Below are 27,392 nucleotides of genomic sequence, written 5' to 3'. Positions count from 1 at the left end.
AGGACACAAACCCCAGGCTCATGGCACATGAAGGTGAGACCCACCTTGACTTTGTCCCCACCTCGTCGTGGTGCTGCTGGAAGGCCAGCCCTGCTGAACCCAGCGACACGCGCAGAGCACCCCAGGGTGTGCTGTGGGTGCAGGTGCCCTTAGCATGGTGTGGGGCCTGGCTGAGCCCCCTTGGTCTCTGGCCCCTCTATGTTGCCCAGCCCATGCCACCAGCCCCCTCCCTGTGGGATGGAGTGGCCCCAACAGCTCACAGGGGCTCCTGGCCGACCTGCAGCCACCCAAGTGTGGGGTCCATGGTCATGGCAATGGTCTGTGTTGGCGAGCAACATGGGGGGCTCAGCTGCCCCCCCCCCTTCCCCCGGACTTGTGCCCACCATCTGGCTGTGGGTGGTGTTTGCCCACCTGCTGTCACCTGCCTCAGGGCACTGTCACAGGGCAGATGTGCAGATTTGAGGTGTGTTTGCACAGTAATGAGTTCAGGGGCTGCAGCTGGGGGCTGCTCACTGTCCCAACACCCCCCACAAGCTCCAGGCAGGAACAAAGAATTGCGAAACCCTCTGCCTGCACCACTGCCAATCCCGCACATCCCTGAGAGCAGCCGCACTCCTGGACCAGGAACTGGTGATGCCGGAGGGCTCCGAGCCAGCACTGGAAAGGTAGCCGTGTTCGTGTAGCGACGGAGCCCCTCCACCGTTTGTGTGATGCAGTGCAGGGCCCTGCCGTGGGGATGCTCCTGGGGAGCAGCAAACAGCTGCTTTGGGCGGGACCAAGCAAGGCTGGAGGCTTTTGAGAGGCAGAGCTGCAAAGAGCAGGAGCCTGGGGGGGTGTCAGAGGGGCTGAGCAGAGATCGGGCAGAAGCCAATGCACCTTGCTATTGTCACTAATGAGCCTGCGTTCACTGCATCACCAGTTCGCTTGTGTCATTTTGCTTTTCTCAGCCCAGGTCTGGCCCAGCTCCCCCACAAACAGCACCAGAGGAGCAGGGCAGGAGCAGCCAGGGGTTTGTCCTGAAGCAACACCCCATGCCCTGTCCCCGTGCTCCCCAGGGTCCCCCATGGCAGGTGCCCGCAGGGAGACACTGCCAGGGGCCCAGCCAAGCACTCCCATCAGTGCACACACAACCAGCAAGGAGGAACTTAGTTATCCTTTTATTTATAAACAAATCAACGTAAAATAAGTGCAGAGGAAAGCACTGGCTGACCCCGCACGGGGACCTGTCTGTAGTGGGCCAGCAGGATCAGCATCAGGTAAAAACGAGGGCCATCCCGGGGCTGATGCTGTGCGTGACGGGGCTCTGCGAGTGGCCAGAGCCCCACCTCCCTCCGACCACACCGGGGCAGCAGCAGGGACCGCAGCAGGGACTGCAGCACAGACTTTGCTGTACAACAAAAAGCCTTTTTATTACTTTGGGGTTTGGGTTTTGTTTTTTTGTTTTTTTGCAACTTTTCCCCTTAGGGGTAAACCTGACCCAGTGCAAGAGACTGGAGGGTTGTTCACCAGGGCGCCCATTCTGCTGCTGGCCAGGGCCCTCGAGGCTGGTGGGAAGAGGGTGCGAGACGTTGCTCTGGATGCACAGAGGGTGAGCTAAAGGCAGGAGAAGAAAGAAGTGCTTGCGGTGGAGATCTCCGTCCCAGCCCTTTGGTCATTGCAGAAAGGAAGCGTGTGTGGGAGCGTGCTGTGGGTGCATGCGTGGGCACACGCCTGGGACAGCCCTCGCCTCCGCTGCGCCTCTCCCCATCAGCCCTTCCCCAGCTCCTCCCAGGCCGGGGGAGGTGATGCTCCAGGGGACCACACAGCCCCTGTCCCCCCAGACAGCCCCGAGCCTGGCAGCCGCTGCCCAGAGGACAGGGCGGCACGGCTGGGCGGCCTCCGCTCTGATACTCCTTTTGCAGCTGCAGTAACATGCGTAGGACAGCGGGTTACTGCTCAAGTGCCATCAAAAATAAATACATTAGACTGTCTGAAACAAACAGGTGCCCTCGCAGGAAGAGCAACGCAAGGGCAGGTCACCGCACCAGGATCCTCTGACTTGCCAGACCCAACACCCTCTCGCACACGCTGAGCTGGGACGGACCAAAACACCAGAGGACCAGGAGGGCCCCTGGGAAGATGAACCTTGGCATCTCTGGCTAAAAATCGCCAAGAGTTGCAAGTTCAGCAACAGGTAGAAAAATCATTTCATCATTTTAAACAGACAACTCCTTATAAAAAAAAAAAAAAAAAAAAAGAAAAAAATACTCAAAAAAAAAAAAAAAAGGAGAGAAGGATCAGTCGAGTCCTGCAGCATCCAGCCAGTCTCTGATGCCGACCCAGGCCCATCCTTGCCACGGGTATGCCAGACCCAGCCACGCTTCTCAGCTCTCCCACAGCTCGCTCCACACTCCTGGACAGCGCCGTGTGCCGCCCCACAGCCTCCCCAGTCAGAAATAAATACAAAGGCCTCCATTCCCGGCCCGGCGTCCCCAGCTGGAGAAAGGCTGGGAGCTGAGGAGCTGGCAGAGCTTGGGAGGTGAGCGGCCCCCGGGACAGGCGGATGGGCTCCCCCAAGGCATGGAAGATGGGCACGGGGGCAGTCGTTGCTCTGAGCTCGGCACGGTGATACGGGGGCTGAGCGTGGGTCAGGGTCACCGTCCCCCTCGCAGCCAGGCTGCCTGGTGAAGCGCAAAGTGTCCAGCCCCCCTGGCCCACCGCCCCTCTGAGGGGATGGGAGCCGAGGGCCGCCCCAAGCAGGTGAGACTGGGAGTGCACGAACCACAGCGAGAGGGAGAGGAGCCGGCGTGAGCGCCCTGTCCCCACGGGCTCTACCCGGAGCCGCTGCTCCATCCCAGGGAAGCAGGACCAGGAGCCTGCGGAGAAGCGCCAGCTGGGCAGCAGGGAGAGACCCTCCGCTTCCAACAGGATGCCCATGACTCGAGTCCAGTGCGAAGGGACGGGGCCAACTGTGTGCCAGCCTCCTCCCGAGCGCCCGCTGGGGCCTGGCTGCTGGCGCAGGGGCGGGCAGGCAGCTGGACCCCTGCAGCGGGGCCGGGGTGTCGGCGTGGTGTCCGTCTGCGGCGTAAATGGGTGTGTGTGCATGCGTACCTGTCAGCAGGTGAGCGCGGGTATGGATGGCCAGGAGCGGAGCTTCCAGGATCCGTCCTGCCAAGTGTCCTCTCAGAACTTGCCTTGCTTTAGCTTGTCGATGTGGTAAGTGAGCTTCAGGGCTGGCCCCAGCTTCAGCCCCATGTACTTCATCATCATGTCACTCCGTAGCAAGAGAAGGGCTTTCCCATCGATCTCCTGCAAGGAGGGGGAAACAACAGCACTGGTGACTACACCTGTAAGCCCTAATCCTGGCTGCTGAGCCAGGCCGTGCCCAAAATGACGAGGGCTGAAGCAGCATGGCTAGGTGCGAGAGCACTGCTCGACAGTGGAGGTGGGTTGCACATAACTGCAGCATCCCAGCACAGGCATCCCGCCCTGCCTGCAGCATGGGGGTTCAGCCCCAGACCCTTGTGTGGCGGTGGGAAATCTGCTGGGTGATACACACCCAGGAGCCATGTCCAGCTGGTCAGCAAATCCTGAAGGAGGAAGCATGGAGGAAGGAAAAGAGGGGGGTTTCCCTGACAGGGGAACGGTTGAGGCAGTGGCAGTGCAAGGGAGCAGTCTCACTCAAGAGCATCGTCATCCCGCTGCAGGAGAGATCTCCCAGCACAGGATGTGTTGACCCTGACAGCAGTCCTGCCATGACACACACAGCCCTGAAGTCAAGGTTGAAGAAGGAGGCAAGGGTCCAAACCTCGTAAACCCAAAAAGACTGCCACTGTGTGCAAAGCAAATTTCTGGAGTTCCTAAGTCCCAGGAGCTGGCAGAGCAAGGGTGGAGCATCTCATCTCCAGCTGGGCTGATTTCAACATCACAGCTTTCAAAAGTATCTGATGCTTTACAGCTGAGCCAGATGAGTCCCTCACTGAAGCTCAGGAGGGCAGGGATCACAAAGCTCAAAATAAACAGACAGCAGCTTTGTACTTAGCATCTGTGAGTGCAAGATTTCAGTCCCTTGCAGCACTCCTTTCCTTGACCTGGTCCAGGCTTGGCCCAGAGTTTTGCAGCGGACAGTTTTCCATGAAGAAAACGTTAATGGACTTACTTACAAATGAAAAATAAAAGTCACAACCTTGAACAACAGAAAATCCTGTCCTATGTCGATGCTCAGTTAGGTCTCACACTTGGTAAGATCTCCAGTACCAGGTTCGTTCTGCTTTTCCCTTCTTCAGATGAAAGCGAAGTTCTTCCTCAGGATTGCAAATACAGAGGACTTTCATCCCTTAGCAGAGCTGAGCACTCTCTTGCATAATTAAAACAAAACATTTTTCAATTACTGGTGGTTCTAAAATAGAACTAATTAAAAAAAAAAAAGAGAGTGTTGTCTCAGCCCAGCACAGATTAAGAAGCATCCCATCTGCCTCTCCTGCCTGGGGAAGGCAGGTATTTTCTCCTACTGCTCTTCTGACTTCATGAGCACCAACAGGTATAACATGGAATTAATCAAAAGGCAGAGGGAAGACGAACTGCCTGGCAGCAATCAGGACATGGAGCTGCCAAAATTTTTGTAGCTTTAATTGTACAAACTCCATGCTGTATGTCTGCAGCTATTTTACACTGAAAGACATGCACAAGAGCCAGAGCCTTAGGAGAATCCTCTTTATAGGAAACGGGGAGGGGGGGGATGTGCGTTTAGCAGCAATGCACTCAATGAATTCCACTTGGAACATGCTTCTTGCCAGGAGAAATTTGTTATGAGGTGAATATTAAGACTCCAGGATGAACAGGGGTTTGTGTTTTCAGTGCTAGGTTTCAAATCCAACTAAGAGCTGAGGTCTCCATATGCACAAAGGTGGCGGTGCTTGGAGCGTTAGGTGGGCTGCGATGTCTTCCCCTCGACGATTTCTAAGTAAGAGGATCCCAAGCCTGAACACGATACGAGCAGGATTTATGAGGACGTTTTTCTTAGCACAAAACTCCAGCTGGTACGAAGTGCTGCCGTTCTTCTGACTCTCCTAGATTTTCCTTGTGTGATGATCTGCCCCCTCCCATATATAATATACACATGTATATACACACACACATACGTATATATACATATACAAACATACTTACATGTTTTCGAAAGAGGTCAGCGTGGGGTCCCAGCTGTGGATCCGATTCCCGTATGAACTGCATCACCTCCTCCACTGTCCAGGACGAGGGGTCGCGGCTGCTCAGCCGCGAGACGTCTCGAGATCCAAGGTATCTATCTGAGCCTGGGGGGGAATTGTGAGAAAGCAGCCATTACTCCAAGTATCCCCACGGCATCGCTCCAGCAGTTATTTACCCTTGATCTACCACTCAGTCTCCTTTCTCAAAGCAATGGCAGAGACAACGCAGAGGGCACATTCCAACTGTGCCCCAGAGATTCCTGCGGCACACGTCTAGCACCAAAGCCTTATTCTCTTTCCTTAGGCCTTACTTTTCGAGGCAGCCTTCTAAACTGAGCCCTTTTGCTCACTCTAAACCCGAATTTCCCCTTGCCCCCCTTCAGCTGAGTTTGGCCCCCCCATTCCCACTCTTCCTCGCCCATCTGCTGATGGTTCCCACCTTTGCAGAAAACAATCCTTCGTTCCCACTTGTCTCCCCATGCACCATTTCTCCCCTCACTCCCCAGCTCCGAACACCACCTTTAGCAAATTTAACACGGCAAAGCTGTTTTATGTTTTCATCGGCTGCGTTTTCTGACGGACTGAGCCCATATGTGAAATTCTGTTGTCTTGAAGCACTGCCCGAGCTAACAGAAGTTCTGCTCCCAACGTGCCAGCATCGGCACAGCCCGTTGTGTCAGCTCTCTCTGCCTGCATACACAGATGTGGGGGGAGGCAGATGGACCAAGGCATCAGCAGCCTGACCTTTTTAGAGGCTTTTATTGATGCCGTGCACCTAAAATTACAACTTTTTTTTCAAGCACCTAGATTTGACATGTGCTGATTTACTGCAGTGAACAGCTCTCCTGCCCCTATTCCTCCAGACAGACAAGGGCTGTTCGCGCATCCGCCCATCATCCTGGCCACCCGCCCCAGCTCCCAGCCTCATCGGGCAGTTTTTGACTCCCTGGCCATTCCCAATCCATCCTCATGGACTTGGATGCCCATTTATCGCTTTGACAGCCTGCTGCCCATCCTTGCAAGTTCAGCTCCTGTCTACTCCTTCCTCTCCACTGACCTCCAGGTCCACCTAGTCACCACGCCAAACAAGTGACCCTGCAAGCATCACCTCTCCGTATTTCCACCCGCCCATCTGCCATGTCTCTAGAGCTACCGTTAAACCTAACAGACTACCTGTTTAACAGTGTAGAGGCCAGTCTCTGGTACTTGCTGAAGTTAGAAAGGTGTAACTGGAGTTAGAAAAGCCCTTTATTGCCAAATTTACAATCGGAGGGCTGGCTTCTTAACTCTCTTACCCCCAGAGCTAAGCCTACGCAAGGCAGAGGTACTGCCCTGGGTGAGGCTAGAGGGTTGGTGCAGGTGCCTGTATCCTTGCAGGCGATAGTCTCTGGAGCTCCTGCTGTGGCTGGATGAATTGACAGAGTTCAAGGCTGAGTCCATGGGGTCCAGGCGAGGCTCCAAGGGCCCTGGGAGGCCATCTCCCAGAACAAAGGTTTCACCTAGAATGCACCAAGCTGCAGTCAGTGCACCCGAACGCCACGCAGCCCGAAGTTACCACTCGGCGGCAGAAAGCAGAACCGCAGCAAAGGCAGTGCTTGCGCACAGCTGCGGGAGCAGGGCCGAACCACCGCATTGGCGGTCTCCTCCAAAGCACAGAAATTAAAACAGGCACTGCTAAATTGCTGCAGCCTGGTGTTTGCCTGGCAAACGGCAGTCCATCCAGTTAGCATTAGTGATAATGGTTGGTAGCCATACTGGAGCAACAGCTCCTCTGTTAATGCCACCACCAGCTCCAGCTGCAGTCCCATGTCCTTACTGCCTCCAGAGGCCTTTCTGTGGCAGTGGGGCATCACGGTGGCAGGCTGTGGAGGGCTGCCTGTTCTGGATGTCAACGGACACAGGAGTCACACAACAGCCCTGACTGGGGAGAGGAAGCTCCCTGAGGGGTCAAGCGCCGCTCATCACCCACATTAGTGTGCAAAGTAATGGACCAGGCATTTGGGGTTGTGGGGCATATTTAGTAAGACTCATGCTGTAGCCTGGATAGCAGCACACATGCAGAGCAGGACGGAGCAGCAGGCTCCTCTGAGCAGCTCAGCTGCACCGTCATGGCCTTGCAACACGCTCATACCGTGCTGATCCTCCAGCCCCAAAAGCAAGGCACCAGTGACCAGCTGCTCACCCCTCCTGACCTCCTGCTGGGCCCTTTTTCATTGCCTAACCAAGATGGTGACCAACACCCTTTGCTGGGACACACGCAGAGGGCTCTCCCTGAGCAGGGGTCCCAGTGTGAGACTGGCTTCCTCAACTTCTCTTCCAGAAACATTTAATTTTCAGCTATCAATGGCAGCATTAGGATGGAGAGGCTGAGGAAACTATCTGGGGTGATATATTGTATTGGCTGAGCCAGCAAGATCTCCCTTTGCTGTTACGCTGTGACAGCTTCATCCTAGGACCACGTGTTTGTAGATTTTACTATGCCATGCATAACCTAGTCTGAGTCCAGGTGGACCTGATGCCTCATGAGTCAGCCTCAAATACCTGTGTTATTTATTATGAAATACCTGGCAAGTTCGTACAGCCAAAGAGGAAAGCAGCTCCTACAACGAGGGGTACTGCCTGTGCACTCTAGTCTGGGCCACTGCATCTGGCTGCGAGCTGGAGCTCCTCTACCAGCGTCCATAGAGGAGACCCTGAGGGCAGCTCACAGTCCTGAGCTACTGCCACTCAAACACCACGGTAGGTGAAAAGGATGAAGAAACCTGAGCAACTGCCTCAGCTAGGCCCTGGGTTTCTTCCCCGGGACTTCCCAGATCACAGCAGCCGCAGGTGAGAAGCCAGCACAGTGACATAGTGCTGACCTGGGATGGTGGTGAGGGTGCAGAGTCAATACTGCAGCCTGTGAGACCCAAAAGCTGTTGAGATCTTCCCAAACTTTCCTGCTAAGCTGATGCTGCCATGTTCCAGTGAAGGGAAATGCAGCTTGCCAGAGCCTGAAGTGGTACCTGAGCACTGCAGAGGTGAGACTGCACCAACTGGGGCAACCTCTCTTGTAGGCGCATTATTTTCCTCTGGTTTCTATGAACTACAGGACTGTTCTGTGAACTGGGATCCTCTGGTTTCAGTGCTTCTGCTGTCTGTGTTTGAGCAGAGATCTCAGAGGCGACTTCAGCTGGAGCCAGCCAGCCCATACCTTCCCTGGCTTCATCTCATAAGGCTACAGAATGGAAACATCCCTCTTGACTAGCTGTTTGGCAATTCAGTGCAGCAGATATGAGGTTATCATCTGTGTAACTGCAACCCTCTATCTCATGGGCTTTGTTACTCTGCACTTCAGGCATTTCTGCCTTTCTTTGCTTTTAGGTCTCTGGGATGCTCTCAGAAACCAGCAGCACATCCTTAAAATCTCATGTAGAAACAGTACTGGTGTGAAGACTTATGTGACCTGTGCTGTGTGATGGCCCACATGTCACTAGCTTCCCGTGTGGGTAAATGTGTTTTCACCTGTTCTCTATGCATTAACGAAGGCTTTCTGACTCATGACTATTCCTGAATAACTTTGGACCCCTCCTTCACTCTCGCACCACTTTCCCACCATCCCATTTCAGCACAAGACCAGATGCAAACCCAGCACTGAGGTGGCTGCTCTGGCCCAGTGGTGCATAGAGATTCCATGGCCCAGGCCCAGACAGACTGACACAGTGGATGCGACTTATACCAGTGGCACTCCATAGGAGCTTCTTCACATTTGGTCTCCTCTCCAACAGGACAGTCTTGCTTAAAACCCAAACCACTTCCCATTAAAGATCTGTGCAAAAGGGTGATGTCTGACTCACAGGAAAGTGCAGAGGCATGAGAGGGGTCAGTGGGCACAGCTCTCTGCACCGGTCTGGATGCTTTGTAACAGGACGGTGGCTGTGAGCATGGGAACAGGTCTGTGCTGCAATCTCCATCCTCCAAGGAAACCCAGCACCCCCTGTGAGGTGACGCACAGCTTCAACTTGCCAGGAAGTCCCAGGACACTTGCCCCAGATGTGCTGGGTCAGGCAAACGTGCGCATCTAACTGCTCGTGAAGACCCCAAAGCTCACACAGAGGGGGTTCGTGTCAGCAGAAGGAATTTCTGGGCTTAGCTAGAAAAGACTACAGTTTGAAAGGCTGGGAGACCATGTGCACAGGTTCATGTCAGTGCAATGCTAAGGATCCAAAACTCACTCTCAGAAAATATTTATCTCGGCAATTAACACACTGTCATTATTCTGATGTGAATGCACTGTGATGCATTCTTCAAATATGCGATCATGTTCTCACATGTGCTTATGATCATACATCCAAAGAAGAGGATGAGGCCATGCAACTGGGGAGCACTACTTTGTTTTGCCCAAGAGGTAGAATTGAAGCTGCATGTTCATCCTCGGGTTACCTATCTCTGGACTGGTGAGTGCTTGGTTGTGCTGTAAATATTGCAGCAGAGCTGGAGGCTTCTTGGCAGAGTCAATGCAAGAGAGATTTAGGATTTTCTTAAAAATACAAACACACAGAGAACCGCTCAGATGAATCATACCTCCAGAAAGAGGAGAGGGAAACAAGGCAAGAGGGGAATGATTACTAGCCCTGTGAATCATCTGTAGCAGAAGACAACACGCTTCTGCAAGTGGCAGGGCACAGACTGTGTTCAGGCATATACACTATCCAGAATCCTTTTGCTCTTGGTAACTAGCATCAGAGCAAGGAGGAGGTGGCTAATTCTTAGGCAGATTTCATTATACAAACTGCTAGTTTTAAATAAAGGCTTGCATTTAGAGCATTGTAAGAAAACATGCCACGATTAGTGGCAGAGAGGCAGGGAGCAGATAATTAAAGTTTAATTAAACAAATAGTGCTATAGATTCAAGAGTGTTGTTTTACTGCTAAAACATGGAGTTTGGCCACAAGCATAAATCTGATTTGCACAACTACTAAACACCCACTGTTTCCAACAAATGATAGTCTTTGAAAAGCAGGTCCCCACTGTGCTGGAACTGCAGCTTTTTAGCAGAAAGCTACATAAATGCCACTGGATGCAAGAGGAAAAACAATGTAAGAAGTGAGATCCCCTCCTTGTCTTTCTGACTTCTTGCCAAAGGCTCGATGAATGAAGACTTCCCACTGCTACTCACTGCCTTCCATTTTGGCAAACTGGAAACTGTTCAGGTACTATTGTCTGTCACACTGCTGAAGCCAGAATGCGCTCTGCTGGGGGAGTTCATCATCATAAGAAGATGTACCTCCTTGCTCGAGAAATATTCAATATCTGGGTATTTCAGGCTCATATTCTTAAAATATATCCTCTGAAATGCCAATATTCCTGCCTGTACTTAAATTTCATGGTGGAGGAGGATGAATAGGCTTTTAGCTGTGGGATAAAAATTAATTTCTAGACAGAATTTGGAACTGCACCTCATTTCCCCCTGCCCTGTACTGTATTTTGCCCTGCTTGGACCAAGAACAGAACAGGACCAAGTTGCTGTAGGAAGTTCACACACCAACAGGATCATCACCCTCACATGAAGGCACGCCTTCTGCCCACTTGTCTCTACTTTTACAGAAGAGGCTGGAGTATTCTGGGCATCCAGATGTCATGACCCATTCACAGGCCAAGAGATAACTGAATAGACTTTGAAGTAGACTAAGAATCAATCTTGTAGACAACCTAACATAGGTTCCTCCTTGGAATTACCCATTACGGAAGCCTTCTCTCTTCACGGCAATACAGAGAGTGTACAATATTCACCACCCAACCAAGGCACCTTAACCTTTAGAGCACACCACTGCACTTCAAGAACAGGCCAAATACTGCATGTTCCACCTGCTGATAGAGGAGAAGCGGACAGGCTTTGCTAATGGTTACCTAAGTGTACCAGTTGATGTATTAAAGGAGAACGTCAAGGAGACCAGCAAGGACGTGTATTTAGAGGTGAGAAACAGACTCGGGCTCAGGGAACAATTTTTGACTTGTCAATATGCTGGAATAGATGAGATAGTCCCACACGTCACCCTGTTCTTTGCTTCAGCTATGTGACAAACCTACAATTTTAATCAATGCAGATACTAAGGCCACTAGAAACTGTCCATCATAGGATGCAAGTTCAGATCAGCTGTGCTTAGATACAGGGTCAGTAACCCTGAAGAGCACAGGGCACAGTGATGGATGGAGACTAAAATTACATTACAGCGCTGGGAGGCTGTGCACTTTCAAATCTGGGATCAATAACCCAAGCCCAGCAAACTCAGCAAGAACCAGGGAAATGGTGATTCTAAAGGGACAGCAACAGGGCACAAACCCGCTGAACTATAAGCCCAGCCAAGAGTCTCCAGCAATTTTTCAGGGACATATTACAAAGAATTGAGACTAACAACTTGGCAGATTTCACCACTAATTAATTAAAAGGCTTCAGTAAGGTTAAATCTCCAGTGTGCATTATGGAGAGTTTGCAGTTCAAAACAAAAGGGAAGGTGGAAGTGTATTTATTGAAGGCTCCTGCTCAGGCTCAGGTAGTCCTCCAGCTACCTGGACCCCCTGGAAATCTCCCACCTGCACATGCAAGGGACACCTGTGGACCACATACCAAAGAGGACATTTCTGCAATTGCTTTTGAGAATGTGGCACAGCACATCTGTACCAGCATTACCCAACGGACACTGCAGGAAGCAGCAGCACTGCGGGATGTGATTTGATCTGGTTCAGCTGGTGGAGCACACACTAGTGAGACCCTCCCTGCTATTTAGGGAGGATTGTGAGGAACAAGATGGGATCCTGGGAAAGGGCAGCATGTTCCTGGCCGTACAGCTGCACATCAGCATCTGTACAATACACTGCAGCAAACCATCATGGAAAAATTCAGGGGAAGATTGACTGAAGCAACTGGGCAGTTTTATGACTGTTAATACCATGCAGAGCAATGGAAGCTAAAATATGGGTAATTAAATCCCAGATTATATGGTATTAGATGATGACTATCAGGGTTAGAAGGAATTCTCCCTGCGTTCCACACGCCTTACACAACTGCTTGGGGAACCTGCCTTGGCATAGAGTGGTTTCTTCACTCCTCTCTGAAACACCAAGTACCAATCCATGCCACAGACAAAGCAAAACAGACTTCCTAAACCCACAGCTCAATTTGGCATGGCAAATCTAATCCTGCTGTATCCATTACAAGTTGCTATAAACAGCCTGCTTTGGGAAGAGACGCAGTGCTCACCTTCCAAAGGGTGACGGTCATTCTTTGGTAACTTGGGGGAGAGAGGAGCACTGTATGGAGGGGAATCTTGGGAATATCGCTTTGTACCCCGGCCTGGTCCCTGCAGAGTGCCGTCTAACGAACTGCTTCTGTCTAGGAAAAGAGAACAAGCCCTATTTAGGAGTGGAGACTTTCTGGGAAATTCAGTCTTGCCAGAGTCAATTCAGACTCGCATGCATTGCCAGCCTGGTAACAGCCTGTTAAAACTGCAATCCAGCACATCTGTCAGTGCTTAACATTTTATATTTTGTTTTGCAAGTTTTGTCAGAGAGAAAGGGTGGTGAGAAACCTAATGAAGAACCTTAGCCACATTTTGCCATATTTCACCCCAAATATCACCTCTGATTGACTTAATTCCATTTCTCCTCATTCTACCCCTTGGCTCATCCCGCATGATTCCTGCTCCTCCCCACTCTTCACCTTTCAGACGCATATAACCCTTGGACGATTTGCAAACACTCTGTGCCATACACAGTGCTTGATTAAACCGTACTCAAATTTTCAATCTTTCCCCAAATGGATCCCTCAAGTGCCCCAGCTGTCGCTGCTGCTCTTCTCCAAATGCTTCCCAATGACGGGATTCTCCGTATTGTACATGGCAGATGAGACGTCAGGCTGGGCTGCAAGACGCCTCTTTGCAGACAGCTAAAGGCTGCACACAAAGTGTCAGGGGGTGGATGAACACAGAGAATGGAATGGGAACAGCAGCCAGGCAAGTGATACAGTGGGTGGCAGACCATGCCCCACCTGGACAAGGCATGGTCAATTGAGAAGCAATGAAGAGGTGACCCACCAGCCACTGCCTGCCCACGTGGGCCACCGGTGCTCCCGGCTGGCCCCTTCCAGCTGCCCCGAGCACGGGTGACACGTGTGAGCCTGCAGCGTTCGAGGTATGCGGGGAGAGACGGGTGAAATGCTCACAGACAAATGTTGGAAGCTGGACAACACCATGGAGCAGCCCCAGCTGCCGAAGCAGGGCAGGAATGGGTGCTGGAGGGGTGACAGAAATACGGTGGGAAGCGATTGGGACCAGACACCAAGGGAGATGCATCATGCCAAACAAAGAAATGAAGGTACAGATGGCTGGGAAGCATCAGACAGTCACAATTTTGTTGACTAAAGAGAAATACAAAGGTAGAGAAAAGTATCTGTCTATCAAAATCCTTTGGGGAAACAAAAGATAAGCTGCTTATACTGAGGTCCTGGGACTCCATACAAGTATGATCCAAAATCACTGTAACATTATTAGAAAAGACAAATACTGTCCTCAGGACAAGTCCCTGTAAGAAACATTCATTGCCCAGACAGAGATGAGAAACAAATGCTCTTAGTCATGTCTCCGGGTATCTCTAAATGTAAAACTGCATGACTTTCTTCACCAAACAGTCACAGAATCACAACAAAAGGGGATGCTTTTTAAAGGTTTCATCAGGTTTTGTTTTGGGTTATTTTTTTTAAATTGGTTGATTTTAAAAGTAATGCAAACACAGAAGGTCAGGTTGTAGAATATAACCCAGAGAATCAGAAGTTAGGTCAGTGTAAATTAATGGAAGGATAAACCAAAAGTAGGTCTGTAGTTAGGGTGTCCGATTTTAAAGGACTAATTTTAAGAAAATAAAGAAATGGAGTAATATATAGACCTGCGCTCAGCACTCACAGTGCGGATCATCAGGAAAAAAAGAAAATACCTTCAGTTCAAAAGATGCCATAAACATCATGAATGTGTATCATCAGTGAGGAAATAATCCGGGAGGAAAGGACCCCAAATCTAAGCGGATAAATGTTCACTTTGAGAATGATGCTGAGAACAAGCAGATCATTTACTGGACATGAAAAGGACCTGCTCAGCATGTAGTTGTATACCTCAGAGGATGGTGAGTACAGGGACAAAGTGAACTTTTTCACTCATTCTGTCTTTTGACACAGTGCAAAGGAAAAGACAGGACTGCATTTTCAGCTACAGAAGTAACAAGCGCATGGGAACGGAGCGAGAGGATACTGTGCAGAAAGGCAAGGATTGAGAAAAAGGACAAAAAGGTTGTCCTTGCCTGCAAATGATGGGACAGCTTTGAGAGGTATTTCACCTCACCTACCTTGGGAGGTTGGTGGGGAGGAAGAGAAGCACATCTGCCCATGCCTGGGTTTGTGCTGTTGGCCATCCCAAGGCAGTCCGGACAGATGCCTTTACAGTCAGTGAGAGTCTGCTCACCTCATCTCATCAAGTCAAAGTCAAGGCTCCTACTTTAGGATGCTGTAACTTGCACTGATTGCACTGGTACCTTCTCCTCAACTGCAGAGCTTGCCTACACAACTAGCTCAGGTGTTGATGCCTCTGTGACATCCACCTGTGTTCAGTAAAACAAATCCCACCCTTCAGTTCCAGTTGCAGCCATGCTGAACACCAGGGGAAGGCTCGAGGGATAAAATAAACAGGACAGGAACAAAAATATACACCATTGTCTAAGAAGTGGAAGTCAAATAACTGAATACTCAAACCGGCGACATGAGGGTGCACAAGAAGCCAAAATGCAACTTAAGAAAGAAGGCGCACATGAAACCCTGGGTCTGCTGCAGCAAATTTTAACAAAACTCAGTGACGCACTGCTCAGAGGGACTGGAAACATGGTGCTAACATTTAGAAAAGAAGGTGAAAAAATGATTTTGGCAACAAAATGCTCACGTCTGACCTCAGCAGTACTGCCAGGGTTGTAAGAGGTTCTGAAGGAAAGGGTAGGGAAAATATTGCAATTACACATGGCACATACTGCGGTAGGTGTTCATCAAAGGAGACTAACCCAATAGCTTCCTTATCATGGGAAAATAAAATCTAATAAAATGTATCAGGCAAAGGAAGAGAGGCCAATCTCATTTACCTGGAATTCAGCAAGGCGTTTGATATGGAGAACCACTAGCTGAGACAGAGAATGTGAGGATTACCAGAAGCCTTGTTATACGCACAAACATCTGATTTGAGGGAAAAATCAGTCAGCAGAGCACTAAGCCACAACATGAGGCTGGAAAGCAATTGCTAATAAATTTTCTTGAGGATCATTCTTGAGCCCAGTGTCATTTATTAATAACTTTGGCACAAATTTTAGAGGTTCATCAGTGAAATCTGCTCATGTCTTCCCACGTCAGGCCAGATAAAGTAGCATTTGAAATTATGCAAAAAAAATATATATAGAACAGAGTAACAGAATGGAGGTAAATCCAGCAGCAAAACACAGATGTGCACTTGAAACATTGTCCCATGAGCTGGGAACTTGCAGTTGAAAATAATGGATGAGAAGAACAGAGTATGCAATCAGGACGGGTTGATCATCACCTGCTACAAGGATACAGTGACGAAAAGAGGCATCCAGAGACATTTCTTGTGAACATGGTGGTGCCAGTGCTGTGGCACCAGGTCCCCATGAGCTCTTCCCCAGAGTGCTGGGTGGCACTCTGGTCACCTCATGAAGTTTAATTCAAACCAACACTAGATGAGGAGAGCACAGAGCCTTTCTCACCAGAGCAGCCAAAAGGTGAGCTCCCCTGAAGGATACAACTGCTCTCTAACTACTTCCAGAAGAAGGAGAACTGAGTTAAACTAAAAGACAATGTTAAGACAAGGAGACATGGATACCAAGCTGCCCAAGAACAAATCTGGGCTAGAAACTACAACATAGTTTCTAAAAATTCAGCAAAAAACCTTGGAGCAGGCTCCAGTAGAAAAGCAAAATCCCCAAATCCAGAGTTAGTTAAAGCAACACTATGCTGCGGTGCCTGTAATAACAGGACCCGAGCCTCAACAGTCCAGAAGGTCCCTCCAGTCCTATGTTTTCAGATGGCTTCAGATCAGACCTACCTGTTCACAACATTTCACAGTCCATCCCTGTTCCTATTAACAGCAATTAACTTCCCATTTTCTTGCAACTCTACTGTTTCCTGATGTACAACTTGATCTCTTTCCCCTTATTTCCATGATTATGCCTTACTTAGCAAGAGAAAATGCTAGGATGCAGCTGACCTAAGGCCTGCTGCAGACCTTCCTTCTTTTGCCCCAAGCACACACACAAATTCTCCACAGCATCCACATCGGTGCTCCTGTAAAGCGAGTTTGTTCTGGGAATTGAGACCAGCTCCCAGTCCTAACCAGTGATAGTTTTTCCTAAGAGCCAGCCCCATTCAGGCACACGAGCACCTGTACTGTAGAGGAAACAAGGCAGGACACACAGAGCTGAAGGTGAGAACAGGACAGCCTTGACACTTGGTGTGGTTTAAGCTGATGTTCAACTGCATCCTCATTCTTCCATGACCAGCCCTAACCTCTCAAAATTGCCGGTACTGTTTCTTTGCCCTCACCAAAAGCCACTGTAATGCAGAGATAACAATGTTTATCATCTTCTTTAAGGTGCCTGAGAAAGGTGTTAGATGACCAGATGTCCAACAGTCCCTGAGATATCAGTATAGACTACAAGACTAGGTGTTATCACTTCTCTTGACTGTTGTTAATCTTTCTTTAATCCCTGCAAACACCCTAAAGAAGAGTTCAGGATGGGCAAGTCTCAGCATCGTGTCATATCTGGTGCTCTGCCTGAGATCCCTGAATTCTGACTTTGCTTTTTATACTTTTCCACCCTGCCAGGCAACCCAGCTCTCAGCACAGACACCACTGACATCTCATGGTGGCTTGAAACCATGTGTGTGAGCTACAGGACCCTCTCCATCCAAGCCTGCTACCATGCCCAGACCCTGGGTCCTCTTCCTCCCATTCTGGTTTTGCTCTCTCTCATGACAACAGGGTACTTCCACACTGAAACATGGGGATTTCTTCTAATTGAGGGTTCCCTAGAGGGGTAACCTCTAGTCCCAGTACCTAGACATGCTGCTCCTTTACTTGCCACAGCAGCCAACTCACTTTCTACAGCTCCTCTTCCTACAGCACAGCATGGGTCCCTGCTCCTGGCATTGCTGGCTCCAGCATGGCTCTGCACAGCCCCAGCCTGCAGGCAGCTGATCAGCCATGGAGGAAGCAGGGGACAGTCACTCCAAGATCCTCACACTCTTTAGACTCTTGCTAATCCCTTCCCCTGAGTACTGGTGCTTTGCAAGATGCAATGAAGCACTGTGGCATTATGCTGCTGCCCCTAAGCTTCATGCTTAGCAACTTTTTCTTAAACAGTTCTTCCTAAGTGCTTATCCTTTTACATTAGAAATTCTTGCTTTTCTCGTCAGAGCCATAATTATCCAAAGGATTAACTTTGGAAAGACCTCAAACAGTACAACAGCTATTTGCTGACTCGGGGGGCAGAAAGATAGTGGACGAAATAAGACAGGAGAGCAGATCAGCACAAGACACTTGTCAACTACCTAAAGAGGGTGCAGATAGCTTTTATCCTCTCCACAACTGGCATTCCTACAGCAGTAGTTCCCCCAGAGGCTCACAGCAAGCATGGGGAGGCAGCTATCACCCCAGGGGTTTCTGCCACTACACAGCACTGCGGGGACTACTGGTCTTCTTGTTTTCCACCACTTTCATTTAAGAGCAACTTTGCAGCCTGACAATTTGCATTGTGGCATGAACTATCTTGCCAGGGGTGTGTTGCTTCAACGCAGAGGAGCATTAGCCATGCCAAGAAAAACAAAGCCACCTACGCCTCAGATCGCTGCAGTGTACATCATCCCTGAACAGGCTATGCTTTCACCAAGGGCTGGATGTGCTCTCTGCTGGCAGCAGATTCACGGCCAGTGTGTAAACCACTCTGCTAGGTTTTAATTCAATTTCTAATTACAGTTTACCTGCTGCACGTTATCACTCTTCTACTTCTCATGCAGTCTTTCACCTTAATTCCTAACTGGATGAAGTCACTATAATCAGATTGCAGGAAGTGGGAAGGACTGGGGGACAAGGAGAGGAGGGAAGACAAGGAGACAGCACGGATGAGCGGAAACCTACAGGCAGAGATGGAAATCAGACCGACAGGCAGAAAATACGGCAACTTGAATCCTGTGCAAAAAGAGCCCTGTGGGCATGTGCATGACACTGGGTGTGATGCAATGAACCCTGCAGAGAGGGCTCTGAAACACACGCCTGCCTCCCAAGATAAAGATAAAATCTGGGTTAAAAGCACCTGGGGTCCCTACAATGCCGCCCCCGCCCCAGCTCCTACCTGGTAGATACCTGTCGTGGTCGTACTCGTGTGAGCGCTGCATGTGGCTGTTCTGAGTGAAAGGCTGGTTCCCAAAGAGGTTGTCACTGCGAAGATTGTGGCAGAGCTTCTCCAGGAAGCGGAGGACGTAGGTGATACTGTTTACTGCTGGCAGGTTCAGAGTGTGCTGTTCCCGATCAAACACAGCTGGAGACAGAAACAAACAGAGCCCAACACGTAAACCCCCAGCAAAGGCAGGAGCCTACGCCCAGGGCTGCACAGCCAGCTTCTGTATCTCAGCATCACTGGTCTAGACTAGAGCAAACAAAAGCCACTGCCTTCCGCTGGCTGAGCGCTGGCGAGCTTGCTTCCCTGGGACAGGCTAAAACCAGTCTGCTGCACCCAGCATCAGGTATGGGGCTGCAGCGCCTGAGAAGCTGCGTTTGAGGGAATGGAAAGGCATTCAAGGAGGGGCCTGCACTCCCAGCATCCGGGTAAACACAGACTTAAAAGCAAAATTAAAAACCGGGGTGTTTCTTGTCTTGCCGTCAGGAGTTCAGAAAATCCCACCCGATCTGCCTCCTCCTGGGGGCTCGGGCAGTGCTGGGGGATGACAGGTGAAGCATAACGCTGCCCAGGCTGATACCAGGGCTGCATGCTGCCTTCTCCAGCAGCTGTGTCTGGAGGCCACACTAACTGCTCTGCTCTGAATCAGCTGCTAGCTGTTGCTTCACTGACACAGATGTTTGGCAAGAAAGAGAAGACAGAAATCTTCTGTCTGCCCCTGGCCCATGACTGCACCAAGCTTCAGGAGAGACATCTTCCAACGAGCGAATTCTTGCAATGACATCTCTGAAGGCAAAGTGCTGCGGGCCAGTTCTCACCTGAGATGACCTCTCCCCCGTGGCCTTGTTTTAAGAAGGAGAAGACTGTTTTCTGATGATAAGCGCAATCAATGCAGGCCTGTACTGCTTGCTGCAGGACAACAGAAGCTCGAGCTGGTCCAAAATGGTCCGGCAGCTGCTGAACCTTCTTCTTGTCTAGGTGGGGCCCAGTGCTGCCATTCTTGTTCAAGTAAATGCAAACTGCCAAGATGAGAAATGTGTTTGCCATTAACCCACTCAAGAAAGCAAGAAACAGATGCCTAAAAGCCAACCTGAGAGATGCTGAGATTTTAAGACTGTCAAGTCACTCACGAAGGGGAATCCACCATGACTGCCTGTCTGCATCCTAACAGCAGAGCCACTTATAGAGGGGAATCACCTCCAAAACCTTCCTGCCTCACACTGACCTTCCAAGCTGCTGCTGTTTCTCCTATGCTTTCCCCAGCACTCAGGCTCCCAAAGGCAGGCTGCAAAGTGGTTCCCATGCCTGCCAGGTAAGGTGGCCACGATGTTCAAAGGAGATGAAGGCACACAGCCTCCACTTTTTAGGGAAACTGAGTTCTTTAGGTTCCTCTGAAAACAGGCCAATTATGTTCTGGGGAAACAGAGGGCTCAGACCATATCCAGTGCTTGACTTGAACATATAAAAAGCAGTTTTGCATTAGACTTTCCTGCCCAGATTCATCTTCAGCTACATCTCGCAGCTGTAGCAGAGCATATAGTCTGCACTGCTGCTCCTACTACTTCCCTTGCTCCCTCTTGTCCCTGTTTGCCTTGATATCCTGGCTGAAGCTGAACAGATCATTGCCACTGTCATTCAGCAGTTGTTCTGCATCTTGCTGTAGCTTCAGCAGCTGTGCCTGGCATGGTTTGGGAGAGCTCGCACTCTGGACTCATGAGAGGTGCTGCACACCGTACTGCCTCTGGGCATGATGGGCCACGAGAAATGCCCTTCAAGAGCTGTGGAGTCACTAGCATGCACGTGGTAACTCAGGGAAAGGGGTCCCTGCACTGAACAGATGGACTCGCAATCTTCCTATGACTTCATTATTTCCAAAATGGACAGAGAGATAAATGAACAGCTGTCCTGAACTCGTGTGCCTCTCTTTTCCTCCCAACACACTCTCTATTAGGCCAGCCTTTCTGGAATTGTAACGTTTGCTGGTTTACAGGTTTAGGAAGAAATGGGAGTATCTTGGTGTGTCACTTTCTAACTGATGCACCTCCTAACTGTGCAATCTTGTCAAGAATGTGGTTTGAGACCCTTACCTGTGGGAGCCTGCATGGCAGAGCTGGGGATTGTAGCAGCATCCTGGGGCACAGTGCTTGTGTCTGGTTCTGGGGTACTGGTTGTTGGAGAGGTGGGTGCTGGGTTCAGCAATGTCCTAGGTTTCCTCTGCAGAAAAAGAGGAGATATTTCTCCTTTTATCCCTGCTCTCCTTTACGACCCATGTTCACTACACTCTCTCCTCTGCATCCAACAGACAAGGCACTGTGGAACATGACACACTTCTGATGGTGATGACGGGGAGTCTCAAGAACCTAGTAATCAATATGTGTGTATTTTATGAACCACAATCCTGAAAAAATAACAAGCCTGAGATCTGCCACTTCTGCTTGACTTAGACTAGCTACACACGATGGACGAAAGAGCTTATTCCACCGTTTGGCCATCCTGTCATGATCACAGCATCTGCCATGCTACTTCACAGCTAATGAAGCTTTGCAGCTCCAAAGACACAGTTTCTTGATGGAAATGATCTTTAGGACACAGACATTCTCTACAGCTCTGGGGCTGGACTCTGAGGGATATTCCCAGCCCACAAACCCCTTCTGTCTCCTACTTGCTGCAGTCATACAGCCAGAGGTTGAGACAAACGTGCACAACACACGCATGCACCATCCCATGGCAGAACTTGCAGCACCTGCTTTTCACCCGCCTGCATCAGCATCAGCTTTTACCTTACTGCCAGGCTTGGGGCCTCTCTTTCTGGGGAATTTCAAAGGCTCCACTGACTTGGAGGGTGTAGGCATGGGGTGATGGATTAGCGCTTTGGTCGTTCGACCACGCTTCTTCCCTGTTTTGCGACGCCTTTGCCCTTGTTGATGCCCCAAAACAGTCTTTGTGCTACTGTGCATGCTAGGTTTCTCCGAGTTTACTTCGGAGGCAGGTAAAGGGCTCTTTGGAATCACAACTGAAATAAAAAGAGAAAAAGCAAATATAATTAAATCAGGCGAGAATCAAAACAAGACCAGCCTCCATCTTCATACAGTGTCACATGGAAAAACTGAAGTATTCAGAGCCCCCTGAATGGAGGCTACTGCTCTCCATGCCAGAATAAAAACCAAACGCACTGATCCTTGGTTCAGCACTGGAGCTGTGGGACACTGTGGCTTAGCCTGGATGGGCTGAACTCCAGAAGGATCACACTTTCAGCCATACCTTCCTTCCTGAAAATAAATGGCACCTACACCTCTTCCTTCTGCGAGTGGTGACCTGCCAGCAATCACGTAAAATGCACTCAAAAGCATTCCTAGGGGAAGGATCAGTCAAGACCTGCCTGATTGTCACAGAGCCAGTGCTGTGCTGGAAATCCCCTCTTTCAAGGCAGAAGTCAAATTTGCTCTGTCCCTAAATTACCAGTGAACTGCAGTGGAATGTACCAGCTCCATCCTCGATGCCTGCAAGGACTATTGCTCCTGGCCCTGAGTAAAAGCTCATCTCAGTTGGATCAGCTGACCTGCTCCTATCACATACTGCCAGAGGTAAGCAAAGTGCCAGCACACAGTCCATTCCTTCTTATCTTCTCATGCTTTCCATAACAAAAGCAGGTTTCTGGTGTTATTTGCCCACGAATCCCCTGAATTTGGTCATTCATCTTTCCCAAGTCCTGCTAAAGGCTAAAGATGAGCTGGCCCAGCTCAGCAGACCAGCATTTCCTTTAGATTTAAACTTCTGCTAAAAAGAAACAAAACAAAACCCTCCTAGATTTTGAAAAATGCAGTGACCTTTAGGATGTCTTGTTTCTCAGACCTGGAAACCTCACTCTGTATTCAACATGGGGGCTCTGAATTCGAAAAAAAACCCACTTTTGAATTGAGGGGCTTTATAGCTAAGGAGAAAATCTTGGCCAAGGAAACAGAATACAATAAAAGATTGATACCAGGATGGCACGCAGCCCTAACAGTGGCAAAACTGTGGGTATATAAAGAGATTTTTAAGGTTTTTCTAATGAGCATTTTATGAGCAGTTACTGCGAGCAAGGACTCATTCCCTTGGCACAAAGACACCGTTTCCTTCCGACAGCTCAGAAGCAGCGAACTAAGCCAGGTCCAACTTTCTAGGGGTCTGGAGAAGATCAGTGGGCTGCGAGGTGACAGCAGCAAGCCCAGAGTCAGGAGATACTCCAGGGATGGGGCAGTGAGCCGATGGCTGTTAACTACTTCACTGCTAACCAAAGCACAGACCAAGCAAACGGCATAGAATCATAAAATTGTTCAGGTTGGAAAAGACCTTTAAGATCATCGAGTCCAACCATAAACTAGCATTCCCAAGTCCCCCACTAAACCACGTCCCTAAGCACCACATCTACACATCTTTGAAATACCTCCAGGGATGGTGACTCAACCACTTCCCTGGGCAGCCTGTTCCAGTGCTTGACAGCCCTTTCGGTGAAGGAATTTTTCCTAATGTCCAATCTAAACCTCCCCTGCTGCAACTTGAGTCCATTTCCTCTTGTCCTATTGCTTGTTACTTCGGAAAAGAGACCAACACCCACCTCACTACAACCTCCTTTCAGGTAGCTGTAGAGAGCGATAAAGTCTCCCCTCAGCCTCCTTTTCTCCAGGCTAAACAACCCCAGCTCCCTCAGCTGCTCCTCATAAGACTTGTGCACTAGACCCTTCACCAGCTTCGTTGCCCTTCTCTGGACACACTCCAGCACCTCAACGTCTGTCTTGTAGTGAGGGGGCCAAAACTGAACACAGTATTCAAGGTGCAGCCTCACCAGTGCCGAGTACAGGGGGAGGATCACTTCCCTAGTCCTGCTGGCCACACTATTTCTGATAGAAGCCAAGATGCTATTGGCCTTCTTGGCCACCTGGGCACACTGCTGGCTGATATTCAGCCAGCTGTTGACCAACACCCCCAGGTCCTTTTCTGCTGGGCAGCCTTCCAGCCACTCTCCCCAAGCCTGTAGTGTTGCATGGGGTTGTTGTGACCCAAGTGCAGGACCCGGCACTGAGCCTTGTTGAACCTCATACAACTGGCCTGGGCCCATCGATCCACCCTCTCCAGATCCCTCTGTAGACCTTTCCTATCCTCCAGCAGATCAACACTCCTGCCCAGCTTGGTGTCATCTGCAAACTTACTGAGGGTGCACTCGATTCCCTCGTCCAGATCATTGATAAAGATATTAAACGGAACTGGCCCCAATACTGAGCCTTGGGGAACACCACTTGTGGCTGGCCACCAACTGGATTTAACTCCATTCTCCACCACTCTTTGGGCCTGCCCATCCAGCCTGTTTTTTACCCAGTGAAGAGTACGCCCATCCAAGCCATGAGCAGCCAGTTTCTTCAGGAGAATGCTGTGGGAAACGGTGTCAAAGGCTTTACTAAAGCTGTTGCCTAGGTAGACAACATCCACAGCCTTCCCCTCATCCACTAAGCAGATCGCCTTGTCATAGAAGGACATCAGGTTGGTCAAGCAGGACCTGCCTTTCACAAACCCATGCTGACTGGGTCTGATCACCGGGTTGTCCTGTACGTGCCATGCGATGGCACTCAGGATGATCTGCTCCATAGCCTTCCCCAGCACCGAGGTCAGGCTGACAGGCCTGCAGCTCCCCGGATCCTCCTTCCAGCCCTTCTTGCAGATGGGTGTCACATTTGCTAACCTCCAGTCAACCGGGACCTCCCTGGTTAGTCAGGACTGCTGATAAATGATGGAGAGTGGATCAGTGAGCTCTTCTGCCAGCTCCCTCAGTACCCTTGGGTGGATGCCATCCAGCCCCAGAGACCTGTGTGTGTGTCTAAGCGGTGTAGCAGGTCACTAACCAATTCCCCTTGGATTATGGGGGCTTCATTCTGCTCCCCGTCCCTGTTTTCCAGCTCAGGGGGCTGGGTACCTTGAGAACAACTGGTCAACCCATGGCTACTGGGCCTCATCACCTGGCATGGCTGGTATGAGAAGATGTGTATAAGGTCCCATCAGTGGCAGCTCATTTTGGTCTTAAGTGAACAAGCCACTGGAGGTGAAGGATCCATTCACTAGCTTTAACTCTGGGCTACCCTGTGCTCTCCACAGGGAGACTGGGCATGAATGAACCTGGCTGTCAGGTCCAAGAAAATCTGAGCAAATAGTTCATTCAGGCAGCTTGAAACCAGGACTGGTGTTATCTCACAGCAGGACTAGACGACTTCACATGGGCGGATGCACCAGCCAGGCACTCCTTCAGGTCTAAGCAGCCACCAGGACTCCCAGCCTCCAGCCTTGCGGGCATCTCTGTCTCGTGGCAGTGCCAAAGATGGCCATGTAGGGGGCAGGAGGGCAGACAGAGCTGACCCCCAGCTGCCAGCTCAGTGTCACAGCAAGGCTGCCTAGCCAGGGCGCATTTAGGATGCAGAGGTCAGCAAGTACCACAGAGATGGGCCAGGAACACCAGGCGGTACTCCTCCTGCTGCCGGCAACGACTGCTGCCACTGGCAAATCTTGCGTACGCCTCCACTCGATGCTGTGAGATGATGAACTCTGTCTCTGCCCTATTGCACTGAGCTCCTGGGTGCTGCTGCGAGTAACCTGCACAAAAAGGGAAGTGCAGAATGTCCTGCAGTTGTCTTCAGGTGGTTTACACCCACCCTAACCTCACTTTGCACTGGCACAAATAACACAGTGCATGGTGCATCCAGGAACTGGCCCCATTCTGTTTTGTCACGTAGGCAGGGTAAGATTTCTGGTGCCCTCAATTTTTTTGTTTAGTTTTAATTTTATTTCCTTGCTTTTGTGCATTAACATTCTGTTTCAGATGCTGGGGAGAAGTACACTGTCATTCAGGCATCTATCTAACTTCCCAAGTAATGTCTTTTGTGTCAGGCAGATACAGAGAATCGCGGTAGAAGTAGGGTTTTACTAGTCCTTGTTTGAGATGTTAATATTAACAGCAAGGCTACTTTGCTGGCAAGAAAAGGAATATGATAGCTCAAATGCTTCTTACTGTTGATGGTTTCTGAGGACAGTGTCACCTGCTACAGGTGACATCTGGAAGTGAGCAGTGCTAGCAGAGAGGAATGGCACAGATAGGACAGGCACTGATCACTGAATTGCTGTACCTCCTGCCTTACGTGTGCATGGCTGATCTCAGTGGAGAAATATTTGTATTAAAGGATTTACTAGAATCCCACAAGTTGATAGAACAAGGATAAACACAGGTAAAATGCTCTGTACTTCAAAGACACTCATCAAAGGAATGTGTAAACCAATGTAGGGGGCATTCTGTTTGCAATCTGCACCAATGCTTAAGTGTCTAAACCAAGCTGTGCTGCAATAAGGTTTCTCTAACCTGGAAGAGAAATTGAGGATTCTACAGACAAGCTGTGAACCAAACACACAATCTCAGTTTTACTAGTGAAAAACCCACAGAAATGGTGCATTTGGAAGTTGGGATGCAGCAGGCAGAGCAGCTGAACTGCACTCTTGGCTCCCAGGCTGGAACCATGTCATAGAGAAATCCCAGTGCCAGGGAAAAAGGGACTGATGTCAGGTGAACTCCTAGTGTGCAAGTTTCACTGTATAATTTTATAATAAAAAATGGTTTCATCTTTTGGTGCAATAAATGCTAGGAAGATCTATTGTCCACTTCAGCTGTAAAGGTAACACTAATTTGCCAAGCTTAAGGAATCAGTTTTGGTTTTAGAGCAGTGAAAGCTTGTAACTTGGTGCAGACAGACCACACAATAGGAAACCTCATTTCATTCAGCCACACCAGAGGAATTTCCACTGTGCCTGTAGCCCCTGGCAGCACGTCCCTGCCACAGCTCCCGCAGGGATGGAGGAGCTGCTACACCTCCGCAGACTGTTCAAAGAAACAGGCTAAGTTACATCTAAATGTGCAGCCAGCCCAGGGCATAAATACACAGAAAATGACATAGATTGTTACTTTGTGCCTAATAGTATTGCTGAATACATTGCTGAATATGCACTAATATTTCTTCCTGTAGCTGCTTCAATGAGACTGATACAATGCATAGATCTTTTCCTGACCTAGAGTGATTTAATGAAACGAGGTCTTACAATCCCACGATCTAACACCATTCAGCAGACTTGCCTGGCTTTTTGTTCGATTTTAAGCAGGATCTGAGAAAACACCAGCCAGACCTAATTCATTTCTCTTGCCCCTGTCAGATGCACTGAGCTGCACACAATCGGCGTGATGAGGAGACACAAACCACTTCAGAGCAGAGTCGTCCCACCGGCTGCACCTCCACAGCAACAGCACAGCCCCAAAACCACAGAGGTACGGCTGGCCACACTGCTGTCTTGTCACCAAGGCATTCATAACCACTTCCAGTGACTAGATGCTTCCTAAAGAAGCCTAAAGTTTTTGCTAGCTGCCTGTTAATTTTCCTTCAGGATTTCAGCCCCTGATGTTACAAGGACATGGTTAAGCAGCACGGGATTGCTGCAGCAAGGAGCAGTGCAGAGCGCTCAGCCCTGCTTGCACCCACTGAGCTCCAGCAGTGGTAACAGCTGTGCCCAGCAGGCAGGCTCATCTCGCAGCTGCAAACCATTGCCCACATATCCTTTGACTGCCAAAAGCTTCAGTTTACTGCACCTTATTCAGCTGGTGATGGTGCCAGCCCAACAGTGAGCATCTGCCAGGGACATCCCCACCTTTTTCTTCCTTGTACCACT

The 27,392-nt window shown here is 49.9% G+C and overlaps 1 protein-coding gene across 15 annotated transcripts in view; it reads right to left on the bottom strand.

Annotated features, from left to right (window-relative positions):
* Positions 1–1,140: 1,140 nt before the first annotated feature.
* SCMH1 (Scm polycomb group protein homolog 1) overlaps positions 1,141–27,392 on the bottom strand; it is a 75,512-nt gene continuing 49,260 nt past the window's right edge. For 10 of the 15 annotated variants that reach the window (XM_069803408.1, XM_069803416.1, XM_069803415.1 and 7 more), the window contains 8 exons: positions 21,443–21,675; positions 20,750–20,876; positions 19,481–19,681; positions 18,618–18,803; positions 12,427–12,558; positions 6,482–6,685; positions 5,149–5,291; positions 1,141–3,288 (listed from right to left, as the gene is read on the bottom strand). In XM_069803408.1, the coding sequence (XP_069659509.1) occupies positions 3,163–3,288; positions 5,149–5,291; positions 6,482–6,685; positions 12,427–12,558; positions 18,618–18,803; positions 19,481–19,681; positions 20,750–20,876; positions 21,443–21,675 (1,352 nt within the window). In that variant the 3' untranslated portion in view covers positions 1,141–3,162. The other 5 variants (XM_069803418.1, XM_069803421.1, XM_069803420.1 and 2 more) reach the window with 5 other exon arrangements.

This window comes from Haliaeetus albicilla, chromosome 16, assembly GCF_947461875.1.
Source record: "Haliaeetus albicilla chromosome 16, bHalAlb1.1, whole genome shotgun sequence".
NCBI lineage: Eukaryota > Metazoa > Chordata > Aves > Accipitriformes > Accipitridae > Haliaeetus > Haliaeetus albicilla.
The sequence above is the reverse complement of the archived record's forward strand: the minus strand, read 5'-3'. Positions and strand labels throughout refer to the sequence as shown.